Genomic DNA, 12,773 nt, shown 5'->3' with positions numbered 1-12,773 from the left:
ATGATATCGGATATGTTTGTTACGTCGTAACTACAATCCCTTTCTCTTTCATGAATGTGACCTATCGAATTAAACTATTTACTGTTTGAATGTTATAACATGAGCAACACGACGGGTGCCACATGTGGAGCGGGATCTGCTTACCCTTCCGGAGCACCTGAGATCACCCCTAGTTTTTGGTGGGGTTCTTGTTTTTTTAGTCTTTAGTTTCTATGTTGTGTCGTGTGTACTATTGTTTGTCTATTTGTCTTTTTCATTTTTAGCCATGGCGTTGTCAGTTTATTTTCGATTTATGAGTTTGACTGTCCCTCTAGTATTTTTCGTCCCTCTTTTATGAGATGTAGACAACATTTTAAATGCTGTACAATAAATAAAAAGAATAATACAAAAGGTTTCACATCGGTGGGTGGTTTAGGAACCTTAAAAATATAATACAAAAAGATTCATATGGATGGGTGAGGAAATTGTACTGCAAGCAATAAGAATTACCCTCGAATGGTCAAAATAAGAAAATAGATTTTCAACGTAAATATTTATCGCGAATTACCTGTCCGAACCATCGTACAAAGACACACTTAACTCTGAATTGATTTATTCATAGTAAACATGAACATGTTCATCGTATGACAACAGACCCGTGTGCTATTAGTAGATAACAAACATGGGTACTTGTGCACAGGACCTTTTGTTTTAGCTGACTTCCCCTTTTCTTTTCTTAAACCTGTTATTTTTGTTTTTTGATAGTAAATAGTAAATACAACTAATTTCAAGTATACAAATACTGTTATACCACTGTCCCAGGTTAGGGGGAGGATTGGGATCCCGCTAACATGTTTAACCCCGCCACATTATACATTATTTATGTATGTGCCTGTCCCAAGTCAGGAGCCTGTAATTCAGTGGTTGTCGTTTGTTTATGTGTTACATATTTGTTTTTCGTTCATTTATTTTTTTACATATATAAGGCCGTTAGTTTTCTCGTTTGAATTGTTTTACATTGTCTTATCAGGGCCTTTTATGGCTGACTATGCGGTATGGGCTTTGCTCATTGTTGAAGGCCGTACGGTGACCTATAGTTGTTAATGTCTGTGTCATTTTGGTCTTTTGTGGATAGTTGTCTCATTGGCAATCATACCACATCTTCTTTTTTATATGGTATATTTGTATTTAAAATACACCACAGAAAAACGAACTAATAATTGATTTCAAATAAAACTAATATCAACGGATTTTTGAAAAAATCGGAAAGCGAAAAAAAAAATCCTGCCCACTAGTATTTATTGTCATAAACTTTCATTATCAGTAAACTAGTACATATTTTTGTTTACGAACAGAAGAAGCACAACACCTCCGGGTGCGGGATTTTCTCGCTGTATTGAAGACCATTCGATGACCTTCGGTTGTTTTCTGTTTTTGGTCGGATTGTTGTCTCTTAGGCATATTCCCCGTTTCTATTCTCAATTTTATATTGTTATCACTGACATTCACGGGCAGCATATGTTCTTGGTGTTGTATTTCATCGCTAATGTCCGATTACTTTTATATATTTTCATCAAAAACATTCTCTCGTTACTTTTCATATAAACTATTCAAATTAAGCTATTTTATGATACCGTCATAAAGTTAAAATTGAATTTAGATTAAAGAAAAGAATATGTTTGTACAAACTTTTAATTCTTTAGCCTACTAAGAGTCACGAATTCATCTCCTGGCCTGCAAACGGTCAAACAGTTTTCTCATATTATAATATCTTTTATATTAATAAAATAATTTTATATTTGATATAGTTATAGTGTATTGATATATTTAGATAAAAAAAAAGTAAAGTCATGACCTGATTAAAATCTTTTGTGAATGATACTGTAACATAGCTGCATTGTCAAGTTCAGGATTTTAATGAAATAAAGATAGATAATCCGGGGAAAGAAATGATTGATAATTTCGCTTGAAAAGTATGTTTGCATATTTAAAATGATTTAAAAATTACTATTGCACAAATTCGTTTATGAACCCCAAAAAAGATCAACCCGGTCCTACCCCTTTCGAGATGGCTTTCGAAAGTGTACACAAAGAAGGGCACGCATTGGTAAGAGTTAAAATGAGTATAAATACTAGTAGCTGACAACGTGTAAACTGTTCCTTCTTCACATGTTAAACCTGCCGTGTCGTTCATGGGGAATACAACTTCGGTGATAAATCTCATTCAGTGAAGCCATGCAAGGGGTAAAAGGAATGAAAAATTACTCCGAGAATTATAACATACCTGTGGTTATTTGTGACACGAACATTTAATAACTGTCAACCAACTCATGACGAAGGCCATGAAACTTTCTGAGGGATGCTTTTAACTTTACCAAAAGAAATCTTAGTTAATGATATCATATAATAATTAATATGCTCCGCAGTACTGTCCCTGTAATGTACATAGAAATTGAAAGTTCACAATTTGAAAATCGAAAAAAAACTGAAAAAAAAATCTATCTGTGTAAGTTTTGATAAGTTAAGTTAAAAGTTAAGATACAACAGAAGTAAGTGTATCTGTTGCCTTTTATATTTCAATTTATGTTCGATAATACATATATATGAACTGCCTTCCTTTCATTCCTTCTTGTGAAGAAAAACGGATAATTTTAGGGCATTTAATGCTGAGCAAAGCCCGTACATACCATTTAGGAAGCCATAACAGACCGTGTCGAACTGTTAAGTTCATTATACGTCTAATGAATGAACAAACACAAAAAAACATAAAAGAATAAAACCCTAAAGAGATTGAGAGTCGCATGATTTCCAAATGGAGATATTTCAAGCGAGCGATTTGACACAAAATCCTCTTGTACTATATGCATTCAACGTATTTCAGGTCCCGTGTTTTGAGTTACAGAAAAAAATTTGTTTCGGCTAACCAGTTTAGATGGTCACCATTATTCTGTTTGATGTCATTTCCATTCATTCTTTCATATTAACCTGCTGCAAAATGATGCGATCGAAACTTCTTTATAAAATATCATCGTCAATTCTTTTCTTGTTTTATTTCAGTTGGAATTATTATTGTATTTGGAACTACTTTTAATTCATGACCTACATGTATTTTATATTATTTCAGTTAATCCTTTTAATAACTTTCTCACAGTAAGTAGGCCTCACATTACATGAATAGTAACAACACTCATTCCAAACACGAGGTTTGTTTCATAATTCTAATCAATATATATATATTTTCTAGATAAAACCAAACAACATCACGTACTCAAAACTTCTATTGTTTTGTATCAATATCATTCGATCAACAAAAACATAATAATAGTTTATATTATAGTTCCCGAGTCTTAGAGAACATGTTTTGATAGCCAATAGTTCAAAATGCACAAAGTTAATGTGAAACAACTAACCAATTATCTGCAAACATGACTAACACTTATCGTATCTGACATTCAAATTGCCATTTTATAAGAGAACAGGAGAGTTGTCTCATTGGCAATCATACCACATCTTTTTTTTGATATTTACTTTTAAACTATAGCATTACAGTCATAAGGATATACAACTTTATAAATATACTAGAAACAGAAGACAATGAAGTAAGTATACAATGTCTTATATTTATACATAAAAAGGGTATTACCAGGAACCGTATAAGACGCGGTACAGTACAACACACCATATCAACCGCCAGACTTCTCCGAAAAAACAGCAATAAAAAGACAAAATTACAACGACTAACTCACGGTACAAACAACTTGTGTTGTTGGGCTGTTGTTTAATTGAAGTACAATTATATATATGGTGTTATAAAAAAGTTAATTAACCGTCAAATGATGTGTTGTAATGTTGTTAAACACTGTATGTAAGTACATGTTCACTAGACCCCTATTAATATAGGGAGAGACCGTGCTTGATCTTCATATGATCATATGACCTTTCAATCAGCTAAAAAGAGCGACGAAAGATACCAGAATGACAGTCAAACTCATAAATCGCAAATAAACTGACAACGCCATGGCTAAAAATGAAAAAAGACAAACAGACAAACAATAGTACTCATGACACAACATACAAAACTAAAGAATAAGCAACACGAACCCACAAAAAACTAGGGGCGATCTCAGGTGCTCCGGAAGGGTAAGCATATCCTGCTCCACACGAGGCACCCGTCGTGTTGCTTATGTGATAACAAATCCGGTAAATAGTCTAATTCGGTAGGTTACATTCATGAAAGGGAAGGGGATTGTAGTTACGACGTAAAGAACACATCCGATATCATTTGTGAAACGGTTATTCCATAATAAAATTAACGGTACCAAATTGAATGTTCTTGCACCCTATGCGCATTTCGACAATACATGTCTCTTCAGTGATGCTCGTGGCCATAACGGTCAACCAACTCGTGATGGCGTCCGTAAAATTAACGAAGGGATGATTTCAACTTTACCATTTGGAACTCTTGGTTTAATAGCTTCCTTGTTTAATAGCTTAATTGAGGTCTGAAACTGGCATATTAGTTACAGTTTCTGCTAGTTGTCCTTTGTTATTATTGTATTATTGTCATTTTGCTACTTTCTTTTGTTACGTATTCTGACATCATACTCGGACTCCTTTTCAACTGAGTTTTACTGTACGTTTTGCTGTTTGTGGTTGTCTTTTTTTACATTTGCAAGAAGTATAGGGGGGGGTTGATATCTCACAAAACATGTTTAACCCCGCTGCATTTTTGCGTCTGTCCCAAGTCAGGAGCTTTTACCGGTCTTTGTAAGTCTTGTATGATTTTTAGTTCATTTGAATGTTTAGTATGACGTTCAAAATCACTGTACTGTTGGATTGTGTCGCTGTGTTGAAGACCCATTAGTGACTTTCGGTTAGTTTTTTCCTCTGTGGTAACTCTTTCTTTCGTTTAAACAAACTTCAGTCATTACTTTACCGTCGGACGTTTATTTGTAGTTCAAGGACACAGTTATCGTTCTTTGGTTTTCGTTGACACGAATATATTCCCTAGTTGAACAGTGTATTACATTTGTTTTGATTCACTTTCCCAATTTATTTCTAAATGCTTAATGCATGCAATATAAAGTAAGGGGATGGAATTACATGTTGAAAATATTTGGGTGCTAAATCTTTATGTTAAGTAGTGATTTGGTGCAGTTAAAAAAGGTCAACAATTAGTATATCAGAAGTTGCCAAACTGAATTTTACACCCCTTTAACACAGAATTGTTAATATTTTGAGTTAGAGCTGATAAAAATTTCTATAATTTAATATTATTTGTCCCAATAGTAGTACACTACACTATAAAACTCTTTTGAGATAGAGCAGGTGCGATTTTGTTAATTTGAATTCATTGTCTATTGGAAATGCCCTTCGAAATAACTGTGTTCTCGAGCCAAATATTATTATTGAATTCACAAACTTCTTTTGAAACATAATCAGATGACTGTGTTTTCTATATAAACTAAAACATAATTGGTATATTAACTGGAACTCTATTTCTTTCTAAAACAGAATGACGACGTTGCTAATGTTGATCAATTTCACAACAATCTATCTGCCTTATTCAGGTAGCCAGAATTCAACATCAAACTATCAGCCATATACAGGTAGTCAGAATTCCACAACAGAATTTACACCTTACACAGGTAGACATAGTTCCACAACAGAATTAACACCTTACACAGGTAAACAAAATTCCACAACAAACTCCGTGCCTTATACAGGTAGTCAGAATTCCACAACAGACTATCTGCCTAATACAGGAAGTCAGAATTCCAAAGCAAACTTTCTGCCTTATACAAGTAGTCAGAATTCCACATCAAACTATCAGCCTGATACAGGTAGTCAGGATTCAACAACCATCTCTCTATCTGATACAGGTAGTCAGGATTCAACAACCGACTCTCTGCCGGATACAGGTAGTCAGGATTCAACAACCGACTCTCTACCTGATACAGGTAGTCAGGATTCAACAACCTACTTTCTGCCTGATACAGGTAGTCAGGATTCAACAACCGACTTTCTACTTGAAACAGGTAGTCAGGATTCAACAACCGACTCTCTACCTGATACAGATAGTCAGGATTCAACAACCGACTCTATACCTGATACAGGTAGTCAGGATTCAACATCCGACTCTATACCTGATACAGGTAGTCAGGATTCAACAACCGACTTTCTGCCTGATACAGGTAGTCAGGATTCAACAACCGACTCTCTACCTGATACAGGTAGTCAGGATTCAACATCCGACTCTCTACCTGATACAGGTAGTCAGGATTCAACAACCGACTTTCTGCCTGATACAGGTAGTCAAGATTCAACAACAGAATCCCTGCCGTATTCATTAAGCGAGACTTCCACAATTTTGACGACACTTCTGTTCGGCAAAATCAGTAATGCATGCGGTGCCGCGCCCTATGTTAATGCAGCAAATGTTGCAATTAACCGTAATCAAGCGATATACAAGTGTTACACGGGATATATTTTGGCGGGACGTTTTAATAACCTTGTATGTTTCAATGGGGATTGGAGAGGCAACTTACCAATCTGCAAATTGCAAAACATACAACCTATAGGAACTGTTACCACACCTAAAATAATTATTACCACACCTATAGGGATTGCCATCAAACCTATAACAATTGACAACAAACCGGAAATTAACAACCATATTCAGTCTGGTAAGTGATGCATTCTTCTAGCTATCGATAACATCTTCCTCTTGATAGACTTCTTCTGTTTATCGATATCACCGTCCGGCTTATAGACCTCTTCTTCTCTATCGATAACATTGTCCACAATAGACTTTGTCTGGCTATCGATAACATCGCCTCTTTATAGAATTGTTCTGGCTATTGATAACATCTTCCTCTTAATAGACTTAATCTGTCTATCGATAACATCTTCCTCTTAATAGACTTCTTCTGGGCAATCGATAACATCTTCCTCTTAATAGACTTCTCCTGGCTATCGATAACATCTTCCTCTTAATATACTTCTCCTGGCTATCGATATCATTTTCCTCTTTATAGAATTCTTCTGGCTTTCGATAACATCTCCTTCTTAATAGACTTCTGGCTATCGATAACATCTTCCTCTTAAAAGACTTCTTCTGGCCATCGATAACATCTTCCTCTTAATAGACTTCTACTGGCTATCGATAACATCTTCCTCTTAAAAGACTTCTTCTGGCTATCGATAACATCTTCCTCTTAATAGACTTCTACTGGCTATCGATAACATCTTCCTTTTAATAGACTTCATCTGGTTATCGATAAAATCGTCTCTTTATAGAATTATCCTGGCTATCGATAACATCGTCTCTGTATAGAATTCTCCTGGCTATCGATAACATCGCCTCTTTATAGAATTCTCCTGGCTATCGATAACATCTTCCTCTTAATAGACTTCTCCTGGCTATCGATAACATCTTCCTTTTAATAGACTTCTCCTGGTTAACGAAAACATTTTCCTTTTAATAGACTTCTCCTGGCTATCGATAACATCTTCCTTTTAATAGACCTCTCCTGGTTATCGATAACATCGACTCTTTATATAATTCTTCTTGCTATCGATAACATCTTCCTCTTAATAGACTTCTCCTGGCTATCGATAACATCTTCTTCTTCATAGACTTGTCCTGGCTATCGATAACATCTTCCTCTTAATAGACTTCTACTGGCTATCGATATCATTTTCCTCTTTATAGAATTCTTCTGGCTTTCGATAACATCTTCTTAATAGACTTCTGGCTATCGATAAATCGATAACATCTTCCTCTTAATAGACTTTTCCTGGCTATCGATTACATCTTCCTCTTAATAGACTTCTCCTGACTATCGATAACATCTTCCTCTTAATAGATTTTTGACTATCGATAAAATCTTCCTCTTAATAGATTTTTCCTGGCTATCGATAACATTTTCCTTTTAATAGACTTCTCCTGGTTATCGATAACATCGTCTCTTTATAGAATTCTCCTGGCTATCGATAACATCGTATCTTTATAGACTTCTTCTGGATATCGATACGATCGTCCTCTTAATAGACTTCTCCTGGATATCGATTACATCTCCCCCTTAATAAACTTCTCCTGGCTTTCGATAACATCTACATCTTAATAGACTTATTTTGTCTACCAAGAACATCTTCCTCTTAATAGACTTCTTCTGGCTATCGATAACATCTTCCTCTTAATAGACTTCTACTGGCTATCGATAACATCTTCCTTTTTATAGACTTCATCTGTTTATCGATAACATCGTCTCTTTATAGAATTATCCTGGCTATCGATAACATCGTCTCTTTATAGAATTCTCCTGGCTATCGATAACATCGCCTCTTTATAGAATTCTCCTGGCTATCGATAACATCTTCCTCTTAATAGACTTCTCCTGGCTATCGATAACATCTTCCTTTTAATAGACTTCTCCTGGTTATCGATAACATCGTCTCTTTATAGAAGTCTCCTTGCTATCGATAACATCTTTCTCTTAATAGACTTCTCCTGGCTATCGATAACATCTTCCTCTGAATAGACTTCTCCTGGCTATCGATAACATCTTCCTCTTAATAGACTTCTTCTGGCTATCGATAACATCTTCCTCTTAATAGACTTCTCCTGGCTATCGATAACATCTTCCTCTTAATAGACTTCTTCTGGCTATCGATAACATCTTCCTCTTAATAGACTTCTCCTGGTTATCGATAACATCGTCTCTTTATAGAATTCTCCTTGCTATCGATAACATCTTTCTCTTAATAGACTTCTCCTGGCTATCGATAACATCTTCCTCTGAATAGACTTCTCCTGGCTATCGATAACATCTTCCTCTTAATAGACTTCTTCTGGCTATCGATAACATCTTCCTCTTAATAGACTTCTCCTGGCTATCGATAACATCTTCCTCTTAATAGACTTCTCCTGGCTATCGATAACATCTTCCTCTTAATAGACTTCTCCTGGCTATCGATAACATCCTCTTCTTAATAGACTTCTCCTGGCTATCGATAACATCTTCCTCTTAATAGACTTCTGGCTATCGGTAAATCGATAACATCTTCCTCTTAATAGACTTCTCCTGGCTATCGATAACATCGTCTCTTTATAGAATTCTTCTGGCTATCGATAACATCTTCCTCTTAATAGACTTCTCCTGGCTATCGATAACATCTTCCTCTTAATAGACTTCTCCTGGCTATCGATAACATCGTCTCTTTATAGACTTCTCCAGGCTATCGATAACATAGTCTCTTTACAGACTTATTCTGTCTACCGATAACATCTTCCTCCTAATAGCATTTGTCTGGCTATCGAAATCATCGTCTTCTCAATAATTTTCTTCATTTTTTATATGTATGATAGATTTTAAAGAAGCCGATCAATGTCAGGGTGGAGTTATATAATTCAATTCCTCGTTACAACGAATTAGTTAATCGTTATACTAAGATTTATTATTATTAAGCTCGTTTAAATGAAGAAATATACCAGTTGAATAAAACATATTGCGTTTAAATGAAAAGTTTTTGCAACCAATACCATGCTATAAGTAACTGGTATATTGTTTGTTTAAGAGGTATTAATTTGTTCTTAGATTAAAATATGCTTTGTTGAAGTTAATTGTTCATGATATAAAGTATTTATTTATCTTTCAGTTCCTTTATGGTTGTTGATTATTCTTGGAGCAGTTGGCGTGTGTGCGGCCTTGTTATTTTTGTGCTGTATGTTAGCATGTTGTCTCAAATGTCTGGGGTAATTATATCAAATTCTGTCATTAGGTTTACAGATTCAAATATCATTCCGATCTTTCAACATGTCAAAGAAGATCATTTACAAATGTTTTGTGTACTTTAATATGTAGAACACTGTGAATTTATACATCCCTATACTAGAGTACAAGTTAGATAAAATTGATAATTTCTGTAATTTTGTAATTTGCCATTATCAAATGTTGACTATATATATACAGTAATTCGTTTGATAGGTGGTGTATGAGAGTCTTAAAAACAAACATCACCTAAAAATTGCTCAATCCTCAAATACAGATGTCAACATTATTTTCTTATTTTTTTTTCACATATTGAATTCAGGTGTTGGCATATGAGATCTTATGGAGATAAAGGTAGCTTTTGGAGTCGACGTGACAACCGAATACATAATGACCCCTCGAATAGGACAAACAATATGGCGACCGCGAAGAACAAGGTAACAATTCATTAAAACAATACTAGACTTGTGAATTTATCTATTGGACGCAATTTGCATCCACATAGTACCAAGCCCAATGGTGACTGGGAATAGAAAAATTGTCATTATTTCTATCGTTTGGCATAAAGACCTTGCAAAAGTGCTTGATTGTGCGGAATGTATAAACTCGTAACAATATCCACTTAGAATTGGGACGTTTAATGCAAATCCACGTGTAGTAAGAGAGTGCTACACTCTAGGCATGGTAAGAACCCATGCAACTTCTCTCGTCTGTTGCATTGCCAATTTTCTATCCCTATCCAATACACCTCATTTTCCAGTGGTGGCCAAAATGTCCCGTCCTTCATCCTTCTCGCCCCTATTACTGGAATTTAACATTACATGTATTGTTAATTTTTTTCTTTCCGCAACATGAATTCAATATTTGCCACTGGACGTTGAACAACCAACAATCAATCATAACAAACGAATCGTAATTACAGCACGAACTATACATCTGAAATGCCAAAGAACATTAACTTTTTTTCCGAGACCGAAATCGTTTCCTGGGTTTAAAAAGGCTCGGCATGAGAAAATGTGAAACAATTCAAATCGACCATCTGAGTTCTGCTTAATTAATAAGCACGACACACAGTAATCAACGACAACCACTAAATTACAGGTCCATAACGAGTGTAGCCGGGCTAAACGCGTTGATGATCGTTTAACTTTCTCATAACCCCAGTGGCGGATCCAGGGGGGGGGTTCCGAGGGTGCGCACCCCCCCTTTTTTTTGCCGATCAATGCATTTGTATCGGGACATATGTTTTGCACCCCCCCCCCCCTTTGCCCTGGGTGCCCTGGGTTAGCACCCCCCCCCCTTTCGAAAATTCCTGCATCCGCCCCTGAACCCTATATATAGCTAGACAGTGGAGTAACAGCAAAACAGTATAACAAACCGTAAAACATCCATTTGAAAGTACCAAACTCATTATATTAACATGGAGAAAATGAAAACAATTAAAAAAAGACAATCAAAACCTCATACAGTACCGATTTGAGAGTCCTCGCATCCCCTGTAAGCTAGTTCAAAGATGATTACAACTAATGAAGTAATGAAGTTGTACAAAACTTAAATATTAATCAGTACACATCCGACGGATTTAGTATAAAAACATCATAAAAAATGGCAAGTAAGCTATTTACATATAAGTGATAACTTTCAAAATCAATGTTCTTGACAAAAAAAAAGAAAAAAAAGCTTTGCATCACATTAAGTGATACGTGAGACTCTATTGATGATTTTTTTTTCAGACAACAAAAACTGTACATGGAAATCTTAAATCCAATAAGAATTCACGATTGACAAATACTAGTATTGTTCCTGAGAAGAAACTTTCTACTGCTTACCAACCGCCAGGATACGCGAAATTTATTGAAGCGAAACAAAAAGCAGCCAAACCACCGGCAGACAAATGGATGCCACACAAAAATGATGTGCGGCCTAACAATACAAGTACTAAATGATTGAGATTTACAAGTGTTTCTGTATTTTAGGCTTATTGACCTTATGGGACGTTGTTCCTTGATTTATTCTATAGTGTGATTTCAGAAATGATGAGCGAATGCCTGTATATATGTAAAGTCTCGTTTAGTGAGAGAGTGCCAAATTGTTATAATTTTTAGTCTCGAGCAAGGGAGGAGAGAGATAGGATGAAAAATGTTTTTCTACATTTTGTTTAGTTGTAATCTGTATCCTTCATATTATTTTCTACTCTAATCGGTCTTGATTTTTTTATAAGATTATTCTGACATATTTTATATAAATGTCATCCTTTCCTGCCTTTTTTCCCGAAATTTCATCCTAGACTTCCCTTATCCCCTTAAAATCAAATGGTACATTGTAGCTCCCTAATGAAAAATAGTTCTAAAAATATGTAACTTTCTTAATGAATTGTAAATATGTAGAACTGCTAATGTATATATGGGAGCTTATTTATGCCAAATCACTTTGTAGTGGTCTTTTTCGTTAGATAAATTCAATTTGACTGATCATGATATGTAATTTATGTAAAAGACTTTTGATATAAACATAAAAAAATGTGTGTTTTATCATAATTCTAGCTGTAATTTGTGTTTAATATCATTTAACGTAACCGGGTTAGAGACACAGATAACATATACAGAAGAAGAAGTTGTACGATGAAATCCAGGAAATATTGTACTCTATTGATGTTAATTTAGTTTCCGATACTTGACCTTCCCTAGAATTGTCGATATTTGAAAAGTCAAATATGGGTGTATAGCATTGATAAATTAACTTATCCTTTTTCCTGTTCATCAATCGAGTTCTACTTCAAGCGAATGTCGTTTTATTTATTGTTTAAACGACAAATTGTTTGTATCAATAAACAATCATTTATGAAAACAATGAAAACACTTATAGTTATATTACTCTAGCGTCAGTAGTTTGAGAGCAAAATCAGTATTAGTAATTCAATTTTGATTTAAAGCGTTGTTATTGTTATTTTTTTGTTCTAGACATATTGATTGTTGATGTTTCAGCAGCGTCTACTGACATTGGTGTAGTGGTTAGTGTATC

General features: G+C 35.0%; 1 protein-coding gene across 1 annotated transcript; it reads left to right on the top strand.

Annotated features, from left to right (window-relative positions):
* The first annotated feature begins 3,337 nt into the window (after positions 1 to 3,337).
* Positions 3,338 to 12,272, top strand: LOC139519036 (uncharacterized). The gene is made up of 5 exons (XM_071310800.1): positions 3,338 to 3,578; positions 5,494 to 6,665; positions 9,640 to 9,736; positions 10,075 to 10,189; positions 11,486 to 12,272. Exons 1-5 carry the CDS (start codon positions 3,574 to 3,576, stop codon positions 11,696 to 11,698), a joined length of 1,602 nt encoding a protein of 533 aa, XP_071166901.1. The 5' UTR covers positions 3,338 to 3,573; the 3' UTR covers positions 11,699 to 12,272.
* Positions 12,273 to 12,773: the final 501 nt, after the last annotated feature.

This window comes from Mytilus edulis, chromosome 1 (genome assembly GCF_963676685.1).
Source record: "Mytilus edulis chromosome 1, xbMytEdul2.2, whole genome shotgun sequence".
In the NCBI taxonomy this organism is placed as follows: domain Eukaryota; kingdom Metazoa; phylum Mollusca; class Bivalvia; order Mytilida; family Mytilidae; genus Mytilus; species Mytilus edulis.
The sequence above is the reverse complement of the archived record's forward strand: the minus strand, read 5'-3'. Positions and strand labels throughout refer to the sequence as shown.